General features: G+C 58.8%; 1 protein-coding gene across 2 annotated transcripts in view; it reads left to right on the top strand.

Annotated features, from left to right (window-relative positions):
- PPP1R37 (protein phosphatase 1 regulatory subunit 37) overlaps positions 1-21,453 on the top strand; it is a 39,327-nt gene extending 17,874 nt beyond the window's left edge. The window contains exons 2-13 of one of the 2 annotated variants that reach the window (XM_059152186.1): positions 13,915-14,012; positions 15,389-15,434; positions 15,693-15,793; positions 16,647-16,766; positions 17,228-17,381; positions 17,476-17,631; positions 18,894-19,006; positions 19,561-19,702; positions 19,791-19,957; positions 20,093-20,831; positions 21,171-21,261; positions 21,356-21,453. In XM_059152186.1, the coding sequence (XP_059008169.1) occupies positions 13,915-14,012; positions 15,389-15,434; positions 15,693-15,793; positions 16,647-16,766; positions 17,228-17,381; positions 17,476-17,631; positions 18,894-19,006; positions 19,561-19,702; positions 19,791-19,957; positions 20,093-20,831; positions 21,171-21,253 (1,919 nt within the window). In that variant the 3' untranslated portion in view covers positions 21,254-21,261; positions 21,356-21,453. The remainder of the gene's footprint in view (positions 1-13,914; positions 14,013-15,388; positions 15,435-15,692; positions 15,794-16,646; positions 16,767-17,227; positions 17,382-17,475; positions 17,632-18,893; positions 19,007-19,560; positions 19,703-19,790; positions 19,958-20,092; positions 20,832-21,170; positions 21,262-21,355) is intronic. The other variant, XM_059152187.1, reaches the window with a different exon arrangement.
- The last annotated feature ends 366 nt before the right edge of the window (positions 21,454-21,819 follow it).

Here is a 21,819-nt window from a genome sequence, read left to right as displayed (position 1 = left end):
TTCTGCTTTTCCGTATTACAAACTGATGCAGCTGTGAACTTTCTGGTCCCTGACACCTGGGTTGTGAGCCGGAATTTGGAGGGCCCAGACGCAGAAGTGGGACAGCTGGTTATACTTGGTGTTTGTGGCGTTTGTGGTGTCTGCAAAGTGCCCTGGGGTTGGGGGGATGACCTGCGGGGTGTTGAGCGCTCTCCGTGCTGTGGCTCATTCTCTCTTCCCATATCCCATGAGGGAGGTAGGACTGTGGTCCCATTTCACAGATGAGGGAGGACCCTGAGACACAGAGGGTAAGTCTAGCTCACCTGGGGGCCCGCCCTGGGGGCCTGGCTTCTCCGGCCCTGTGCTGTTCTCCAGGCACACCTGCCTCTTCATGAAGAGCCGTGAGATCGGAAGCAGCGGCTCCCTTTTGCAGACAGGTAGACTGAGGAACAGAGCTGTGTGATCCCCAGCACCACAGGCACACGTGAGTGGGAGGGAGTGAGCCCGGGCGGGTCCAACACCTCCTCTGTCCCTGTGCCTGCTTTCTGGCCACTCTGTTGGTGCTTGCTTGTCTCCAAGTCTTCACTTTAGCGCCCCCGGGAGCCTAGCCCTGGGTAAATACTTGCCTACGGGCCGGCGGGAGTGTGTGTCACCCATGTTTCTGAGCTGGGTGGCAGGGGACAGGTGAAGGACGCGAGTGCGGAGGCAGGCGCGCCGTGAGCCTCTGGCTGGAGCTGCTGGCTTTGTTTGCCCTTTGCTCATGGGGCCCCTGCTCTGAGCTGTTGCTGAGGTGTCAGGCCCTGGCCCAGTGATAACAGCAGCCCCTGTTTACTGAGTAGCGACTAACCCCGTAGCCAGACGTTTTACACTTGTGATCTCGGTGGTTGCTTCTAGAAGCCTCTTCTAGTATGTGTGTCTTGGTCTCGTTGGGTGTGTGTCTCGGTCTCATTGGCTCCATTTTCCAGATGAGGAGACTCAACCATCAAGAGATTAGTGCCCTCTCCTGGGACAGCTGGGGGCTGTTTAAGTTGTTAAGGCTAGAATTCACTTGGAGCTGTGTGAGGTAAATGAGGGTGTCCATTGGGAGGACATGGGGCCCTCTGCCAGGCCCCAGAGGTTCTGAAAGCCAGCAAGAACCAGGACTGGTATCCGCTGCCTGGGCCACATGCACTTTGATTTGTTTCTCTTTTTATCTGGCTACCGGCCAAAGAAGCCTGGCCTTCCAGGCGGCCGGGACGGGGCCGAGCGGTCCAGGTGCCTGCCCCGGGCAGTTCATGTGGTCTTAGCAAAAATCCACGTCCTTCCTGTCCAGTGGGGCCTGAGAGGGCCCATGTGTCCTTGCGGGGGCAGGGGAAGGTCCAAGAGAAGGGTGCCTAGGCCATGCCCTCAGCCACCAGGCTGTACTGTTCCGTGTAGTGAGAAGGTGGCAGATCACCAGTGTCCTCAGATGCACACATCCCCTTGGGGAGCCCCTTCCAGTGGGGGGCTCTCAGAGGCTACAGAGGACCCCCACATATGTCCCAGCAGAATGCGGGTTAGTGCGGCGGTCATGGGCACTTGTTTTGTGGATGTCGTTAGCCTCTGCTCACCATGAGATTGGATGTGTGTTCTGGTGGTCCCAACAGTCACCAGCCAGTACTGAGCTCTGTGCTGGGGACACAGCAGCGGACAAGACAGACCCAGCCGTGCCTCACAGGCTCACTGTCCAGAGGGGAGATGAGAGAGACAAGTCAGCCAAGCAGCCAGTGGGGCCCTTACAGACTGACAGAAGCGTGTAGAAGGAAATGAGCCAAGGGCTGGGATAGAGAAGAAGAGAGTAAGGCCGATGGGGGGAGGTACCTGGCCTGTTTAAGGACACTGAATGTCACCCCTGTCCCATGGGCCTGCATCACCCCTACCCCACGCCTGAGGAACTGAGCTGTGAAAACAGGCCCTCCTGCCTGGTCCTCTCTGTCTTAGCTGTGTGTTTGGCAAGTGTTTCTCCCCATCCCCCACCCAGCCTCAGTTTCCTCTTCTGGAAAGGGTGGGGGAGGGGTATCTGCACCCTGAACTGTGCTTGTGATCAGTAAGGTGGCAAAGTATTAAAAGCAAGGGCTGTGGAGCCAGACTGTTGGACTTGAATCCTACCCCCTCCCTTTCTTGTCTCTGTGACCATGGCCCCTGCCTCAGTTTCCCATTTGAAAAATAGGGGTAGTCCATCTCAGAGGGTTCTTGAGAGCAGTAAATGGAGTAAGATGTGTAAAATGCTATATAAGTGTCGGCTGTAGTCAGTAGTAATGATTTAGAATTAGAAGTTGCCTGTCATACAGCTGGGATGTGGTGGTTCAGTGTGCCCTGTGCCCGACTGGGGCCTTGACCTGCCCCTTCATCCAAGGCTTTATCAAGTTCCTACTGTGTGTGAGGCTCTGTAAGGGGCCTGAGGTGAGTCCTGTGATCTGCTTCCTTCCTCTGCCCCAAGAGACTCAGAAGGCTGCAGGCGTCCTCTGATCTCACGTGTTTCTGTAACAGGATCTTCATTCAGTTGGGCCAAGTGGCTTGGAAGGTTGGGATGGGGGTGGGGGGAGTGGGGCAGGCCCTCGACACCTGCCGTCTGTGCCCTTCACTGGAGTGGGCAGCTTCTCCCAGGGCCCTGCCCCTTCCTGGCTGCTGTGCCAGCCTCGCCCAGCCTGCCCCCTGCAGCTGGCCTGCCCCTGCAGCTGGCCTGCCGCAGGCACAGGCATCCTGGAGAAGAGCCACTTGCCTCCCAGGAGGGGCTAGGGAAGAGCACAAATCACCCACAAGCTGAGGCTGTCTCCTGTCCAGTGCAGTTGTGGTGCCCTCCCCTTTGTCCTGTGGGTCCCTGGGGAGAAGGGGAGACTTTGCTCTGCCCTCAGAGTGAGCCGTCGCATTCAGCATGCATTCTGGCGAGGTCCCTGGACTAGGGGAGCATGAATCAGTGGGAAGGGCGCGCTCTGCTGGAGAAGGTGCCCTTCTGGCAGCTGCAGCATGACCTGCTCGCTCCCCTGGTCCCGTGAAAGGCTGATGGGGACGGAGGAATCTTGAATAATTGTTCACTAGGAAGACTTGCTCATGACTACTATGCCTTCGTCTTCCCTGGGGAGTCACAGGCCAAGGTTTTCCGAATAGCTGCCAGAAGTGCCCCCCTCCCCGGCCCGCCCCGGCCCTCTACCCACTAGTGAAAGCAGCTGCTCCCCTTCCCACTGTCTGTGTCCCCGGCCCACTGTGTGTTCAGGCCTCTTGGTACCCAGCGGCTGACCCCGGAGTCCCTTCCAGTATGCAGACCTATGCCATGTCCTGGAAGGAGCTCCCCGGCTGGCAGGATAGGGGGTCATCCCCCAGGGACAGTGGCTTCAGAGCCCAGGCCATCAGGGGTTGTAACTGACGAGGGCAAGGGCGCACTTCACTTTCTACTGTGGCTTTGCGGGCGGCCAAGGGGCCCAGTGAAGGGACAGGGCGCCTTCATTCCCAGGTTCCTAAGCCGCTTCACTTGCTGCTCCGTTTTTGTGTTAGGCTATTTGCTTGCTTGCTTGTTTGTTTGTTTTAAAGGAATCACTGCACCCAACATGGGGCTTTAACTCACAGCCCTGAGATCAAGAGTCTCACGCTGCACCAACTGAGCCAGCCTGGCACCGCCGTGTTAGTTTTCTTTCTAACAGTGCGCACAGTCTTATTTTCTCTTTTCATAAAAGGTAGCATTCACAAGCACACTGTTCTGCATTTAGCTTTTTTTCATTGAGTGTATCTTGGCCATTGTTCCCTGTTGGCTCAGAGCAAGTGTCCTCATTCTCTCTGGCCATACAGCGTTCCGTTGACCGAGTGGCCTGGGCCTTTGTGCGCTGCTCCCCTGTTGATGGCTAGTGCTGTCGGTCCCGTTCTGCAGGCACCAACTGCCCCTGAGAGGTGTATGACTTTGCACCTTTGCAAGGGTCTCTGGAGACTGTGTCTTGAGGGGTGGAACAGTGGGGTCACAGGGTACATGTATTTGGATTTTGGAATTCTGACTGGTATTGGCAGATCGCCTGCAGAAGGGCTGGTACCAGTCTGCATATTCTGCAGCCGCCTGAGGGCACGCCTGCTTCCCAGTGTCACCAGTACACGCTGTCCAGCGTGAGGATGTTGGTCTGTCCGGTAGGTAAAAAATGGTGTTGGCTTACTTTTGTTTCATTTGTATCTTCCCTTATTCTGTGATCACGGAGTGTTGGAGAGTTTTGAAACTCAGTGCTCTGCTCTGGGGAACAGCCTGCATGAGGCAGTGCTGGCAGCTGGCATGGAGATGTAGGTCGGAGCCCACAGCCAGCCAGCCCAGCGGTCAGGAAGGCAAGCATGGGGACCCACAGATCAAGGCCAGAGCCTCCCTCTGCTTTCAGCTGGAAAAGCATCCTTGGGCGAGTCACTTCCCACCTCCAGACCTCTTCTGGAAAGCTTCCCGGGGCTATTGGGAGGCACGAACCAGTCAGGCTTGTAAATCAGTCTGGGAGTAGGGGCAAGATGCTGGCTCCTCGGAGCCCCAAAGAAGTTCCCCAGACTGCCCGTGTGCCCAGAGGGGCATGGGGAGGGGGTTGGGGGTAGGAGCGGGCAGCTCTGTGTGCCCCTGGGCAGTGTGAGATGCCTGGCTCCGAAGGGACAGAAGCCACACGGCAGAGGTTGGGGTTGCTCGGGTGTCGCCTTTTCTCTGTGTCGGGCTTCAGGAGCCTTTGCGTTGCTCTGCCCCCTGCGGCCCCCCTGCCCCACCTTTGGGGCAACCCAGGCTGTGGGAGGGGTATGTGTGGCATTTCAGGAGTGCAGGAAGGAACAAGGTGCCTGATGAAAGCGCTTGGAGGGCATTTGCCCTGGTCAGCTCGGGGCTAAGCATGTGCCCATCCATGAGCTCATCACCGCTCTGTCCTCACAACGTCCGTGCGGTCCCCAAGAGAGAAGGAACCTTCCCTGAGTCCACCCAGGTGGCCTGAGTGGAACTGGGGACTCAGACTCCTGTTCTTTTGACTCTAGAAACCCACCCTGTGGCCTACCTCTATTCATTTGTTCCAGCACCAAATGCTTATTGTGTACCCACAGTGTGCCCCGTGCGTCCCCTCCGGGGGAACTTCAGTGAGCAGGAGCAGTAAAATCCTTCTCATTGTCTCATAAGCAAACAAATAGAGTATAAAGCTTTGTTAGGTCATGAGAAGTGCCACACAGGAAACAGCAGGATACAGGGATGGTCAGTGGCAAAGGGGACTATTTATCTAGGGTGGTCAGGGAAGGCCTCTGAGGAGGTGATATTGGAGCAGAGACCCTCAGGCAGGCAGGGAGGGAGGGACAGAGCCATGGAGACAGAAGGCGGAAGAGCACTCTAGGCACAGGGGAAGCAGGTGCAAAGACCCTGAGGCCTTATGAACAGATGGCTCTGTCACTGACAAAGATTGAGTAGGGACCTTGACTCCTGGGCCAGTTCTGCTCTCCTTCTTCTGTGTGTAGACTTTGCCACCCACAGCTCTAGGGTGACACCTCTATTCCGTGCTTGGTGACCAAGCACCATCAGTGCCCCCCACCTCCTCTCACATACCCTAGGCCCTCCTGATCATGTGGCTCACTGCCCAATTGTGCAGTCTTTATGCCTGGACCTGTTCTTGAAATTCCCTCTGCCCAGGATGCCTTTCTCCCTGCTGTCTCACTCTTCAAACCCTTTCTGAGACTTTCCTAGGTATTCCCTTCCAGCAGATCCCTGTCTGCCCATCCTCCCTGCCTCAGTGTTTCCTCCCTACCCTCTGTTAGGGCCTGTGAGGCTCCTCTGTGATTGTTGTTGGCTCTGTCTCCCTGACCATGCAGGAAGCCTCTGGGATAGGGCCAGGGGGATTGCTGGCTACTTATTGGGGTAGGAGTTAGAGGGGAGAGAGCTCTCCCAGGATGAGAGCACCCCAGGCTGGCTTCACACCTGTGCATCTCATGCTGCCACTGCAGCCCCTCGGATCTCAGCAGGCACCACAGGGGGCCCCAGAGGGTGGCTGTCTGCTAAGGAACAGGACTGGCTCTTCAGATCCTGGCAACCCTAGAGGGACAGATGAATCTTCCTGGCAGCCTCCCTGACCTCATATTAGAGAAGGCTGCATTTCTAGGCCCCCAAAGCCATTGGTCCAGCCTGTAGCTGAGGGCCTGAGGACCTCAGGGCACCAGGGTCCGATGGTGGGGGACGACACTCCTGCCTGCCTTTGACTGTTCCTCCCCACTTCCTCTCCGCTTTGTGATGTCAGGATAGCATTTCGTGTCCCGAGAGGGCCCCTGCTCTGTGTGGCAGGCAGCGCGCTAAGCTTTCTGTGCTGCAGGGTCATCCCCAGGATGAAGAGCTCCGTGTCCGGTGTCTGGTGGGGCGCCTAACAGGGGAGCGGCTGAACTGAAGGGTAGTTCCCGCTGTTCTGGGCAAGGAGCATGTTGTCACAAAATGAGCGGTGGCTGGCAGGGCTTCGGCCCCGGCACCCCCCACCCCCCTCCAGGCTTCCTGGTTTCAGGAGGCCGTTGTCCAGGAGGCCTCCATGGTAGTCTCTCCCCATGGTACAGGTGGGGCCCTCCTGCTCAGAGCACCCTGTGTACTCAGAGGCCCCACACAGCAGGGGCCAGATGTGAGCTCCTCCATGTGTCTGTCACTGCCCTCCCTCACCTTCTTGGTGCCTCCTCTGTGCCTGGCCTCTGTGCTGGGCAGTGATGGGGACACAGCCTGGACCACATCCCTGTACTGTCTTCCCAGGGCTTTCGGTCCAATGGATGGAGACAGGCCTGTCTCCAGACAGTGGCAGCTCAGAACAGGCAGCGCTGAGATGGGGAAGCCTAGAGAAGGGGCCTGACCCAGCCCGCGGGTCAAGGAGGGCTTCCTGGAGGAGGGAACATCTGTGCTGAGAGTTGACCTGAGAGAGGGGGTAGGATATGAGGTGTGTGGAAGCACTGGGTCTTCTGGGAGAGAAAGAGTTGGGGGTGTGGCTGGGGCACAGTGTCCAGGAGGAAAGAAAGGGCCATGGACGAGGCTTAAAGGGGGCCTGTGAGAGCTGGCTCCCTCCTGACTGTCTCATCTTAGCTTAGTCTGTGGCCTTTGCATTGCCCTCCTGGGGCATACCTGCCTCTACCCTGCAGCAAGAGCCCCCAGAGGGCGGAGGCCAGGTCAGAGCCGTCCCCGTCTTCCAGTGCAGCTCAGAGCTTGGTGTGTGGTGGGCCTCAGGAGGTGTTTGCTGAATTTGGAGCAAGATGGCATCTTGGCTGGGCTCCTCCCGGAGTAGAAGCTGAACTCCGGGGCTGAAGGAGAAGGAGAGGATTTTTTTTTTTTTAAAGATTTTATTTATTTTATTTGACAGAGATTACAAGTAGGCAGAGAGGCAGGCAGAGAGAGAGAGAGAGAGAGAGGAGGAAGCAGGCTCCCTGCTGAGCAGAGAGCCTGATGCGGGATTCGATCCCAGGACCCTGAGATCATGACCTGAGCCAAAGGCAGCGGCTTAACCCACTGAGCCACCCAGGCGCCCAGAAGGAGAGGATTTGTGGGATATGGACCTGAGGAATCCTCAGTAGTCAGGCTTCAGGCCTGGCTGGGTCCAGGGTCTCAAACATCTGAGCTCTCCTTTCCTCTCGGTTGGCTGGGGAGGCCCTCTTCTCCTGGTAGACACCAGGACAGCCACCAGCAGCTCCAGAAATGAGAGGTGACCTCGGCCCCACCCCTGCAGAGGAGAGCTCTTCTTTCTTGACAGCTCCAGGGTGGCCCCGTGACTGGCTGGCTACGGCTGGTTCCGTGAGGGCAGCCTCAGCACGTCACTGTGACAAGGGCTGCGGACAGACTGCTGTCCCCTGCCGGAACCTTTGTGGAGGCTGGTGGGAAGTGGAGGTCATATGGATGGTCCCACTGGGGTTCCTGGATGCCACCGGGAGGGAGGCCATGGAAGCAGGCATTCCATACTTTGACCGGCGTCAAGGCCCAGGCAGCTGTCCCTGCAAGGACAGGTTGTGTGTCTGACACAAAGTCTGCCTGACCACGTCCACAGGGCAACTGTGGCTTGGTAGGCCTCCCTGGGCCTTAAACACCAGCCAGCCTCATGCTCCAAACCTGTGAGCCCAGAGTGGCCTGGTTTAGGGCAGAGTGGCGTTCCACAGACCTCATGTTGTGAGAACACCAAAGCCTGGGGAGTCATGTGGGAGAGAGCCCCTAAGCCCGGTTCCTGGGCCCCACACAGAGAGCTGCCATCCTTCTGGGGCCAGGCCACCCACCTGCCACAAGATTCTTGGTTTCCTGTCTGTTGAGTGGGTGGATGTGATCAGGCCCCTCCCTCGTGGGGTAGGAAGAGCGAGGCGGGCAGGCTCCCAAGGTGGGCCCTGCTCATGCCGTGGGCTGGCCCTGGGAGATCACAGCTACATGCTGTGAGCTAGTGGGGGGATTAGGAAGGGATTAGAACCCAGGCCCCTGACTCTGGGCTGCCCCACGCTCTTAAAAGTCACTTGTCTCCTCTGGTCCCCCCCCCCCCCAACAGGCTTCTTGTTACTGGACATGGTGGGCTCCCTGCCCAGGTCTCCAGGAGACCCCATTCCTGCAGAATAGAATCCTCCCTAGGCCTTGAGTAGCTCTTGTCACTGCCCTGCGTCAGCGCAGCGGGCTCCTGTCCCAGGCAGAGAGCAGAGTCCTCACTTCCCGCCCCTGCCCCTCCATGTACTACCTCCTGGTGCCCTGGATCCTCCGGGGCCTGCACCCACCCTGTTACCCCTGCCTCTCCTCGGAGGTACTGCCCACTGCTCTGTAGCTGTCTTACCCATATGATGCCCCAGTGGGGAGAGCGGGGTCCCTTCTCCCTCGCCCCTTCCCTGTCCCCCTACGCTGTTGCTTCCTGGTTTTTGACTCCCACTGGGATGACTGTGTCTTCTCTCTCCCACCAGCTTCCGGCTGGCAGGGATGGCCTGAGTCATTGCCACCCCTGGTGCCCAGCCTCTCCTTGCATTACCTGTGTGCAGACAAGAGCCCCAACCAGATACAGATGTCGCTCTGCCTGTCACCCGATGCCAGTCATCGGATTTCTCTCCCTCCCTTTGTGAGGGCCAGTGCAGCTGGGAGCGGGATGCAGCCTCCTCGGGCTTCACCGTCACTTCCTGGGAGACTGGAAAGCTGCAGAGCTTCCCCACTGCGGGAGGTCCCACCCACTGACTGCCGCCCCTGGCAGGGTCCCTTCCCAGAGCTTACACCTTGCCCCACCCAGAGTCTGGGCCCCCGCCGCCTGCCTGTAACCCTGATCCCTTCCTTCTCAGGCCAGAGTAGTGTGAGAAGCCATGCTCCAGTGTCAGACCGGCGCGGGTCTGGCCATGTGTTCCAGTCCTGCCTCTCCTGGCTCCGGGACCTCGCACAGACTTGCCCTCTCTGAGCCGAACTGGCCTCCCCTTCTTAGAAAATGGAATCGTGACTCTGCCAGCTTTGGGTCTCTGAGCTGGCTGAGAGAACCTGTGCCTGGAAAATCCTCAGCATCGTGCCTCCCGCAGAGTGAGCACCAGTACCAGGAAGCAGGGCCCGCCCTCCGCATCCTCGGTCCATTCGCGCCTCCTGCTCGGTCAGATCTGGTGCCATGCGGCCGCCCAGCAAGCACCTTCCCATCCCCTCTGAGAGGGACCCTGCAGGTGTCCCTCTTAGAGGGGAGGCGGTGGTTGTGATTGTTGATCACAGCCTGGCCAACCTCTGGGTCCACCTGCTCTGCCAGGCAGGCCCGTGCTCTCCCTTACTCGCCACAGTGCACTCCTCACTGACAGCCACTTGAACTCCAGCCCTTGCTTGAGTGGGACCTTCAGGGCATTGGACTTGGGAGTTGAGTGAACACGTTTGAGCCCTGACCTGACACACACATGCACGCACACGTTTTTCCTTGCTCCCACACATGCGTGTCCACCCGGCCTCGCCAGCCATTCCGTAATGGACAGATATCTTCTGGGTCCCTGCCCTCCAGTGGGGGAGGAAACACGGCCGTGGGGGCTGGTAGTGCTTTTTGCCTGTGCACCCGTGAGGATGCCGAGTGCCGGTCAGGGATGGAGTGGTACTCAGCACAGGTAGCCGAGGAGTCCGTCACCCTCGCCCCATTTTAGGGATGAGGCGATGGAGGCACAGAGGTGAAGTTGCTTTGTAATTAAATTTGGAGTCAGGATCCGTCCCCAGGCATTCTGGCTCCAGAGCCCGTGTTCTTACCCACTTTACGGGCCCCTGGGTCTCTGATAGGGAGTGCCGGGTGCCCCACCCAAGAGGATGGGGAAGGGGGCAGCGAGGATTCAGACCCGGTCACTTCAGACAGCAGCCGCACCCTTACTCCTCCACAGCCTCTGGGTGGGGGGCGGCGGGGATGGCACTGGCAGCTGCTAGGCCAGAAGGGAGCTGCTCCCTGGTGGTGGTGAGGCCTGTGGAAGCCCCGGAGTGGATGACCCCAGGCGGGAGGCCCCACGCTGGGTCTGGGGAACTTCGTCTCTCTCACTCCACAGACCTCAGACCTTCACTGTGTTCTCCCCATTTTGCCACAGCATCACGAACGAACAGATGTGCGGAGGGGCTGGTCCTGGGGTTCTGCTGGCTCATGAAGAGCCCGGCAGGGGGCCCGGCACAGCGTGAGCGCTGTCTGAACGCTGCATGGTATTTCTTGGGACCACCTGTGCTGCCATTTCCTTACCGGTTTTTTAAAAATATAGGGTCGGTTTTGCTTTCCTTGGATACGTTTCATCTCATTCCCATGCAGTATGGTAGTTCCTTGTGTTAATACGTGTATGAAGTCTGTGTACATACCATATTACGGGTAGTATATTACTGTGAGGCCACTGCCGAGCCACCTGACGCGCTCGTGTCCCCACTGGTGCTGCGCCGGGCCTTGGGGTGTGCTGGTGGTGCTGTTGGGGTCATCAAGGCGGGTCGGGGATGCCCTCAGGTTGCTGTGGGCTGGCTGATCATCCCCCACCCCCACTCTTGTGCCTTTGGTGTCTTTCCCCAGTGCTGTCCCCTCTCAAAAGTGTCCGCCACATAGTGACAAACCTGCAGTTGTTACTCGTGTCACCAGGAGGCGCCAAGTCACTCTGGGCCTTAGTGGCTCTCCCGCTTCTGGGAATATGTCCACTCTTCCTGATCCCAGTTCTGTTTCGCTTTCTGTAAACGACTGGGCTGATGAGACCTCTGTGAGCTCTGGCTGTGACCTTGTGTGAGGCTGTGCTGCCTTCAAACCCCACGGACGCCTGGCTGAAGGGGTGACCGGACAGCAGCTGTGGTGGGTGTAGAGCTGGCCAGGTTAGAGATCCTGGACTTCAGAACAAAGACCGACCCAGCAGGCAGGGCTGGGATGCTGGATCTCAGGCGACTTCGGGAGCCTGGACAGTCAGGGAGAGCTTCCTGGAGGGAGGGACATCAGAACTGAACACCTAAAGGATTGATTGCAGCTTGAGAGCTTCCTTAGAAGTCTTATTTCCTGTAGGCTCTAGGATGCTGAGAACTGCTAGTGATGGCTCCCCATGTGCCCAGGCCCTCCCTTCCCATCTTATGTGACCAGGCCAACCCAGGCTTAGCCCAGGGGCCTTTCTTGAAGTGAGCTTGCCCAGGGGAGCCTCACCCTTTCTCAGAGTGATGATTTTGTGTGTGGGGTTTTTTGTTTTGTTTTGTTTTTAAACTAAGCTTTGTGTCCAACATGGGGCTTGAACTCACCACCCCGAGATCAAGAGTCACTTGCTGTACTAACTGAGGCCATCAAGTGCCCCTTGGAGTGATTTTTTTTTTTAAGATTTTATTTATTTTTTTAAAGATTGATTTATTTCTTAGAAAGAGGCAGAAGGAGAGAGAGTCTCAAGCCGACTGTGTGACTCTGTGCAGAGTGCTGAGGCAGATGATCTCAACCCTGAGATCATGACCTGAGCTGGATGCTTAACCAGCCGTGCCACCCAGGCACCCCTGAAGTTATGAATTTTAAAGGCAAAAAATAAAGTAGGCTTAGAAAGGATATCAGAAACAACTAAAAAAATGTTTTTAATTGCAGCCCAGTGTTTCTCTTCTTCCTCACTGGCACGGGGAAGAGCAGACTGGAGCAGTGGCTCTGATGACTGCCATCTCCAGGGTGGTGACGCACGGGCACACGTGCAGAAACCATCACGTGATGTGGAAGCACCTGCCATCCCTGTTGACAAGTCTCAGGGTCTGCTAAACACTGCTTCTCCTCTCCGCTCCTCTCCGCTCCTCTCCGCTCCTCTCCTCTCCTCTTCTCTCCTCTTCTTTCTCTCTCTCTGTGTTACCCATGTTAATAAGAAGGAAGAGCTGCATTTCATTTCAGTTCACTTAGTGGAAGCAGAGAAGTCATTTCTCCTCCCTTGCATGTGTGGCACCCGCGGGACCAGCGGACCCAGTGTGGCTGGACTCCATAGGGCACCTGCCCGAGCCTGGGGGCTGCCTTCGCTGGGGGCCCCCACGCGCATGCGCGCACCTCACAACACTTCCTCACTGGGACTGTAGGAGGGCAGCTGGCATCCAGGAGGCTGCTGGTCACCTGCAGCTCCACTCAGGGAGGCGGCGAGGGGGGAAGCTGGGGTCTCTGTTCAGTTCTTTCTTCTGGCACAGTGGAGAGAAAGCTCTGGAGCTGAGTGTAAGACTCTGCCCTGTACCAGCTGCCCAGCCTCAGGGAGGCAGCTCTCCTTCCCTGGACTCGGCTCCCTCCCCTAGAAAACAGGGTAGTGCTTGATGTGATCAGGAGGGAGAGTCCCCTGGGAGATGCTTACCTGGAAGTTTCATGAGGAGCTCCCGCTGGCTCCCAAAGGCCAAGCCAGGATGGCAGCAGAGTGAGGGGAGGCTGAGGTCCGGCAGAAGGCCCTCTTCCTGCTCCATTCCTTGCCTGCCCTTCTTCCCCATGCCTCCTCCATTCTGCTGACGCCAAGAGCTTTCTCTGTCGGATTGGGACTCCGTCCCTCCCCTTCCTTCCCGTTCTCCTGGTTGCCCTGAGGCAGAATCCAGTATTTCATAGACATACAGTGGAAACAGTACGAATGTCTTCTCCAGTGAACAGATAAACAAAACATATACATCAGACTTTTACTGTGCAGCCTTGTAAAGGGGCCAAAACTCAAAATCCTTGTGCTGTGTGAAAGAGGCTAGACATAAAAGGCCACATACTGTTTATCTCCGTTTCTGCGGAACATCCACAGAAGGCAGATCCGAGCAGACAGACCAGCCAGCCTTGCCTGGAGCCTGGGGACGGGGCCTGGGCCTCCTGGGGGCTGTGTCGTACGGCCGTTGGGTCTGGGTTGCATCTCTTTCTTCTGTGAGCACCGCCAGCTACCCTGGGCTCCCAGGCTGTGCCCTGTGTCCTCTGACTGCTGCATTGTCCCCTATTCTGGAGGCCCCATGCTGAATAGCTCTCGGGGATGTTTTTTGCTGTTGAGGGTATTTCAGGAGTGGGGAGTCTGAGGCCACGTCCATCACAGTTAAGAGCAGAGTTCAGTTCTCCACTCTGCCACTTACCAGCTGTGTGACCTTGGGCCAGGGCCTTCACCTCTCTGGGCTCAGCTTCATCATAGCATTAAAGTATAGAAGAAACATTCTCTCATCCAAAAAAGAAAAAACCCCGTGGATTGAACACCCTGGCTGGCCAGTGTTGGGACAGGGTGGTGACCAGGATAGACTCAGTCGTGCCCTCCCTATCTAGTGGGGGAGACAACTGACAAGCAGAACTGTGTGATGTTAGCTGTGTGCTCTATGTGCAGAGCTGCTCGAGGAGCCGTAGGGAGGTGTTTGGGAAGGGCTGACTAGTTTGGGGACCCGGGGGTTACCTCCACAGGGCAGCAGTGGCAGTGAGGGGCCCTCATGGGAGGACAGAACTCAGTGGGTCATCGGAAGGGGTGTTTTGTTGTGGAGGGGTGTTTTGTTTTTGGCGTGGGGAGCAGGGGGCAAAGGGGACCCAGGTGCGGAGCATCACAGGCCTGGGTCCTCTGTGCCTGCAGCCCAGAATGTGACCGTGGACGAGGTCATCAGTGCCTACAAGCAAGCCTGCCAGAAGCTGAACTGCAGACAGATCCCCAAGCTCCTCCGGCAGCTCCAGGTACCCGGCAGGGGTAGGGTGCACTCAGAACGGGGCGGGGGAGGTGAGAGGTGGTTCCTAACCACCCCCCACCCCTCCGATGCCGCAGTCCCCAGGCCTCTGGGGCCGGCCCTTAGCAGGGAAGGGTACACAGAGCACCCACTGGCCACCTAGCCCAGGGCCCGCATAAACACATCCTTGAAAATCCTCTGTTGAGTCTTAGAAGCAATCAGGCTCTTCATGAGTATTTAAACTGTGTGGAATGAAATGAAGTGAGAATTTCAGGTGTCTGTCACTCCCCAGAGAAATTTGGTTCCCTGGGGAAAAGCCATCGACATACCTATTCCTTATGATCTCTGTATGTTCTGTATCCATTGTCTAATTTTTTTAAAGTTAAAATACTACTGGCATACAAAGCAGAATCCACTTCTCATTTTTTCACTCAAGCCCCATTTCCCGGGTGTCCCGCTGTTGACAGCTTGAGGTTTTCACCCTCTAGCCCTGCCTGTGCGTCTGTTATGGGGCAGCTTGCCGTCCAGAAGCACACAGACCCGAGGACAGGTTCTGTGTCTGCGGAATGGGTGCTGCTGTGCCCGTGGCGTGTCCCCTGACGCTGTGTCCCACGGGTGCCTTTACTGCTGCCTGCCCGGCCTGGGCGTGTTAGTAAAGCACCACCTTAGTACTTTCCCTCCGGATGGGTCATTCCAGAATGTTCCGAGGTTGCTTGTTTCTAGGGTTGTCGGTTCCTCAGATGGCACTGCTCTGAGCAGTCATGCTTGCCACCTGGCTCTGCCCCCAAGGTGAAGGGTTCTTGGGGTGGGGGAGGGAATGCCCAGGAGGAGTTGTGGACAGCTTCAGGGAAAGCGTGGTAGCCAGGAGTGTGGATCCCGGGGCCCGCGAGCCAGATCAGACCAGCCTAGCACTAGCTAGCAGATGGACTTAGGCAAGGCTGGCCCATGGCCATGTGTGTTCGCGTCTTTGTCGCAGCACATTCCACACAGGTGAGTGTGTGCGGAGCCCAGAATAGAGAACCTGGCGCCCCGTGGGGGTGGGGCTGGGCTTGGAGCCAGCGGGGGCCAGGCAGCATCTGCCTTCGCCCCTCTACTGAGTGCTCTCTGCGTGGAGCCTGGTGCCCACCCGGCACCGCAGGCCGGCCAGCCCTCCTCTCCTTCGTTCCTGCTCCATGGCCTTCGTGCTGGTGACTCCTTCCTGCCTAGAATGCTCCATTTGGTCTGTGGGTACAGAATGCCCCACACTGTGAGGCCCTGCGTGCCGCCCCTGCCCCCAAACACTGCCTGTGGAGCCAGATTGGACCCCCGCCTTCGCCACGGTCAGTGTCCAGCCTAGCTCTGGAGGGTGCCTTCCTCCCTTCAGCACGGACCCCTCTGTTTCCTCAGGAGTTCACAGACCTCGGACACCGCATCGACTGTCTGGACCTGAAAGGTGCGTGTCTGGACAGAGGCCAGGAGCCCTGGGTAGTGGGCAGGGCCAGAGCCTCCCCGAGGTGGGTGTGGGCCAGCAGGTGCTGCCGTGAGAGCTGCTTAGCCAGGGGCAGTGGGGGTCCTGAAAGGTGTGGGTGCCCTCCCTGAGGGGAGGCAGGTGCAGCGAGCCCTCCCTTCTCCCCTCCACCTGGAGCCCCCGTTTCTAGCCAGCCCCCCAGGCACACGAGCATGCGTAGAGATACACTCCATCTCGTGCCAGGTGAGAAGCTCGACTACAAGACCTGCGAGGCCCTGGAAGAGGTCTTCAAGAGGCTGCAGTTCAGGGTCGTGGATCTGGAGCAGACAAACCTGGATGAGGATGTGAGCACACCCTGCCACTGCCATGACCTGTCCCAGGCCCCTTAGAGGTTTAGCAGGAGGGGGCCCTGCAGGACACAGGCTGGGCAGGGTCTCTTGAAGGACAAGATGAGGAGATAGCTGGTATGACCAGAGTGGATGAGGGCAATATTGGGGTTCTGGGGCAGAGCCCAGAAAAGGGGTCTCATAGACCCACCTCAGAGGCAGGGAAGGACTTGGGGAGCTGGGCCTTGGTGGGAGCAGGGGGTGCTTGGCCACCAGAAAGCTTTTCAGGATCCCCCGCTAGAGATCACAGCACCTGTAAGGGAGAGTTTGAGAAACTTACAAAAACAGCCTCTCCGTTTAGGCCCAGGTGTCCACACCTCCCCAGACTCGGAGACCACCAGGAGACCCAGGGGCTAGGGTCCTGGAGAACTGAGGCCCGGGAACGCCAGGGGCCCGGCCTGGTTCTGGGGCGTATGGGGCTGCCTGCTGGCAAGGGTGGGGTGACAAGTAAGAGAAGGCAGATGGCCTGGGCAGGAAGGGCAAAGTTGTTTCCTGGAAACAATCCAGAGGTGCTGGGACAGCATCAGGTCCCTCCCCATCCCTTAGTTGCTGGGCCCCCTGGGTCTGCTCAACCTGAGTCTAAACTCCGTTGTCGGGGCCCCTGGGTGGCTCGATCAGTTAAGCATCTCCTTTGGCTCAGGTCATGATCCCAGGGTCCTGGGATTGAGCCCCGCATTGGGCTTCCTGTTCCGGGGGGGGTCTGCGTCTTCTCACTCTGCAATTCCCCCTGCTGTGCGCTCTCTCCGGTTTTCAAATAAATAAATAAAATCTTCTTAAAAAGTCATTAAACCCCCATTGCCTCGGCCCCCAGGGTGCTTCGGCCCTCTTCGACATGATCGAATACTATGAATCCGCCACCCACCTCAACATCTCCTTCAACAAGCACATCGGCACCCGGGGCTGGCAGGCCGCTGCCCACATGATGCGCAAGGTGGGCGCCTCTCGTCTGTGGCCTTCCCGCGGTAGATGGGGCTCGGTCGCAGGGGGTCCAGGTGCTTTCCCACGACACGTGTCCCTTAGGGCTTGGTTTCCTGAGCCCTCAGTATAGGCTCTTGTCCCCATGCTAAGGTGTGTCCTGTCTCAGGCCAGCCTTGACTCCTTTTCTCCCTTCAGGTATCTTTCCCTCTTCCTTTACTTGCTGTAAGCTATCCCTTGGGGGGTGACTGTGGCTGCCCCCCTCCCACCGCCATGTCCAGGACATCTGCCACAGGGGAATCTGGGAGCCCAGCTGTTAACTAGCCCTGCCTGCTCACGCGCAGGACTCCAGGCCAGGCCGTTCCCTCACAGACACAGTTGCCCTCCTGCTCGGTGGGATGTGGGATGGGGCTTAGGGGTGGTCCCCTGGGGCCCAGGAGGGCTGGGCCAACCTGTCCCAGCCCTGACCTGCCCCAGCAGACGAGCTGCCTGCAGTACTTGGACGCCCGAAACACGCCCCTGCTGGACCACTCCGCGCCCTTTGTGGCCCGCGCCCTGCGTATCCGCAGCAGCTTGGCAGTGCTGCATCTGGAGAACGCCAGCCTGTCGGGGCGGCCCCTCATGCTGCTTGGTGAGCTCCGGGACCCAGGGAGGTGGCGCAGTGACATGCGGCCCACGGGGGCTGGGGCTCGGCCAGTCACCACGCTCCTCCCGCACCCCCCCAGCCACGGCACTGAAGATGAACGTCAATCTGCGGGAGCTCTACCTGGCCGACAACAAGCTCAACGGCCTGCAGGACTCGGCCCAGCTGGGCAACCTGCTCAAGTTCAACTCCTCCCTGCAGATCCTGGATCTCCGGAACAACCACGTGCTGGACTCAGGTGCGAGAGAGGCCTGCCCACGCCCACCCCACTCCAGCCGCCGAGCACCCACTGTGCCCAGCCGGGGGCCCCACAGTGCTGGAGACACAGTGGTGGCCAGGATGATTGCGGCCCTGCCCTCATGGGGCTCACGGTCCAGGAGGGAGGATAGACCATTCCCAGGCAGTGACAGCTCCGACTAGGCAGGGCTGGGCTGTGGGAGCCCAGGGAGGGCGTCCTAGAGGAGGCCGGTGAGAATCTGCAGGAGGAAGTGAGGTGTTGAAGAGATCATGAAAATAATACCCTCTGGAAAGAATGTGCTGAAGGAAACAAGATTGTTGGGATGGAGGGTCAGGCAGAGGCTGTCTAAGATGGTGCAGGGAGGTCACCTCTGGGTGACAGTGAGGAGGATGAGAATGAAACCAGGCCTTTTAAAAGCCTGGGAAGGGGCATCTGGGTGGCATAGTTGAAGCTGCTGACTCTTGGTTTTGGCTCAGGTTCCCCACGTCAGGCAGGCTCCGTGCTAAGCATGGAACCTGCTTAAGATTCTCTCCTTCTCCCCTGCTCCACCCCACTTTCTTTCTCTTTCCAATAAATCAATCTTGGAAGAAAACAAATAAATAAACAAAAAAATGCCTGGGAAAAGAATCCAGGCAGGGTGAATAGCAAGTACAAAGGCCCTGAGGTGGGAAAGAGCCTAGATAATTGATATTTGGGGTGGGGGAAGCCACGGTGGGTTAAAGGGTAAACGGGAAGGGAAAGGAAATAGCTGGTGGTAGGAACTCCATTTCCTCCTGGCTCCCTGTTGAGCCGTTCTCCAGGCCTCAGTGTGAGGAGAGGGCTCAGAGACAGCCTAGGGCATCCAGGCCAGTCCCTTCCCCCAGGATGGCCAGGCCCAGACCCCACGTTTACTGAGCACCTAGCACATGCTGGGCCTGTAGAGACAGAGATCTCTGCCCTTGGGAGAGACGTTGCAAGACAAATTAATAGAATATGCCATCTGTGAGATGCGCTCCGGAGAGAACAGAAGCAGCAGTGGCAGCTGAGCTGGCTGGGGAGTGTCGTGCAGGCTGACAGTCGAGCAGAGATGTGAAGCAGATGGAGGGATGTTCTGGGCCTGGGCCCCAGGGAGCCGTGGGTGTTGGACCGAGGCAGGAGGTGGCTGGGGCCAGAGTGGTGGGGATAGGTTCTGCATGCTCCTCGGGTGGCAGTGGTTCCCACACCACTGTCCCCTGGAAAAGCGCTCGGACCACAGCGGGGACTTGCCCACGGGCCCTCTTCAGGTCTGGCCTACATCTGCGAGGGCCTCAAGGAGCAGAAGAAGGGGCTAGAGACCCTGGTGCTGTGGAACAACCAGCTGACGCACACTGGCATGGCCTTCCTGGGCGTGACGCTGGTGAGTCAGACGGGGAGGGGGAGAGCGCAATCCTCTGCCTCCCTCGTGCTCACCCTACACCGCAGGGACCCTTCGCAGGCCTCCTTATGGCACTGGGTGCCCTCCCTCAGCTTCCCCAGCCTCTCTGTCCTAAGGGAAATAGCCTTTCTCACTTTATCCTGGTTTTCCCACGCCTGGCACCATGGCCTCGTGTCATGTTGCACCCAGGGTGAAAATGTTTTGCATAGAAAGTTAAATTTTCTGGAAGCCTTCAGTACATTTTACATCTTTTTACCTAAATACATGGTATTTAAAGCAAGCTCACAGGCTACAAAGACTCACATCTAAGTTAAGAATGACCAACGCGAGGTGTGTGCCCTGAGCGTTTGGGATGCTGGCCGGGCCTGGGCTGGGTGGTGGACAGGGCAGCTGGCCCTGGGGTGACGAGTCCATGAGCATCTGGCCTTAAGCAGGACTGTCCGGGGTGGCACTGCCCGAGAGGGAGTGCTTGGCTTTGTGTCTTTCCTGATGGGCCTTCTGGGCCTTGCCTCACTCTCACGCGCCGCCCCCTCCAGCCGCACACACACAGCCTGGAGACGCTGAACCTGGGCCACAACCCCATCGGGAACGAGGGCGTGCGGAACCTCAAGAACGGCCTCATCAGCAACCGCAGCGTGCTGCGCCTTGGCCTGACCTCCACCAAGCTCACGTGCGAGGGTAGGGTGTGGGGGCGGGTGGGGGGAGCGGCGCAGGTGGGCTTGGTGGGCGGCTAGCCCGTGGCCAGCCCCTGCGGTCCCCCTCCCAGGCGCGGTGGCCGTGGCAGAGTTCATCGCCGAGAGCCCCCGCCTCCTGAGACTGGACCTTCGGGAGAACGAGATCAAGACGGGCGGGCTCATGGCACTGTCCTTGGCCCTCAAGGTGAACCACTCACTGCTGCGCCTTGACCTCGACCGTGAGCCCAAGAAGGAGGCGGTGAGCTGAGTGGGATCTTCCCCCGAAGCCTCTGGGGTCAGGGGGAGCTGGGGTGCAGGCCGGCCCGGGGTGAACACAGGCTCCAGCACAGGGACGGGCTGTCCAGAGCCCGAGCCAGGCCCACTCCGCCTGCAGGTGAAGAGCTTCATCGAGACGCAGAAGGCGCTCCTCGCAGAGATCCAGAACGGCTGCAAGCAGAACTTCATGCTGGCGCGCGAGCAGGAGGAGAAGGAGCAGCGGCTACAGCTCTCCGCCTCCATGCCTGAGATCACCGTCACCGAGCCCCAGCCCGACGAGGAGCCCGGGGACGAGCCCGCCACCAGAGCCCAGGAGAACGGGGCCACGGGCCCCGGTGCCAGGCCGGACTCAGACTCAGACTCGGACTCCGAGGAGGAGGACGGGGAGGGGGAGGATGGGGAGAGGGCTGAGGCCCCCTGCCCTGCCCTGGTGCCCCCCTCGGACTCCCTGGGCTCTGGGGACAGGAGCCCCCCAGGCAGCCCCTCCTCCCCCACCGAGCAGCGTATTTCTGTGTCCAGCCCAGGCCGGGGCCACAAAGTGTTTGTGGTGACTCGGGTGGAGAGTCCTCCTGAGAGGGCAGAGCCCCCGGTTCCCCCCGTCCCTCTTCCCCCCGCTGCTCCTGCTTGTCCTCCCTCCCCACCTGCTTTATCCTCCCCGCCCACCTCACCTGCCCTGCCACCGGCTGAGGCCGTTGGCACTCAGGACCCAGGGGTGTTGGAGCCTCAGTCACAGCTGGAGCCGCCTCAGGCAGGGCCACCGCTGCCCAACGGCCTGAAGCCTGAGTTTGCCCTTGCACTGCCCCCAGAGCCACCCCCGGGACCTGAGGCCAAGGCAGGCAGCTGTGGCCTGGAACATGGTGAGTTGGGGCTCCAGGGCAGAGTGACAGTGGGCCCTGGGTGCTGTGGGACCCCAGGCAAGCACCTGCCCCTCAGTGGGCTTCAGTGTTCCCTGGGAACGGGTGGGAATGAGGAGAACTTGATCTTCAGCCCCCACCATGCTTCCCCTGGGTCCCTGGGAGTTCTCCCTGGGACGGAACAGGCAAGATGTGCTGACTGGAGTCTGACGGTCTCAGTGGTACCCAGGCCTTGTGCTGCCCTGAGAGTCAGACTTGGGCAGAGTTTTGGTGGGGATGTCCTGAGGTCCCCCCATCCCCGCCTGCCTGACTGGAGGTTGGTCGCCCCTTCTCCCATCACAGAACTGAGCTGCTCCAAGAATGAGAAGGAGCTCGAGGAGCTGCTTCTGGAAGCCAGTCAGGAATCTGGGCAGGAGACACTGTGACACTTTAGGTGAGACAGGGGACTGGAGCCAGAGGGCAGGGGTTCTGGGGGCTGGCAGTAGAGCCCCTGGCTCTGACAGGCCCTCCCCCCTCTTCTCCCCAAGTTCCTTTTTTCCGGTCAGTCTTCGATGAGCTGAGGCCAGAGCCATGAGAATCTGCTCACCTTCACCCCCAGCGTTCCTGAGGCCTGGGCCACCAGGGGTGTGGGGGGCCTTTTTGGGGACCCCTGCCCCCCACAGCAACACTACACAGAGCGCAGGAGCCGCAGGGATTGCTGTCCCTGCCCTGACTTAAGCACTATCTCTGTGTCCAGCACTCGAAGGCTCTGGGCTGGGGGGATGGGAGGAGCGCTCTCTCCAAGGACATCAGCCACAAGGCTGGATGCCTTTTCCAGATGGCCTGTTTGGTCAGGCTTGCCCCGTGGAGGGCAGGAGTCCTGGGTGGTGGTGGGATGGCCCCCCAGTGTCCCTGGGTGCAGGGCCAGGCAGGAGGCATGACAAGGGAGGGGCGGTGAGCAGAGGTGGTGGAAATTGGTAGAGCAGCCCCAGGCAGGGTGAGGGCCAGGGCT

Source organism: Mustela lutreola, chromosome 16 (genome assembly GCF_030435805.1).
Source record: "Mustela lutreola isolate mMusLut2 chromosome 16, mMusLut2.pri, whole genome shotgun sequence".
In the NCBI taxonomy this organism is placed as follows: Eukaryota; Metazoa; Chordata; class Mammalia; order Carnivora; family Mustelidae; genus Mustela; species Mustela lutreola.
The sequence above is the reverse complement of the archived record's forward strand: the minus strand, read 5'-3'. Positions and strand labels throughout refer to the sequence as shown.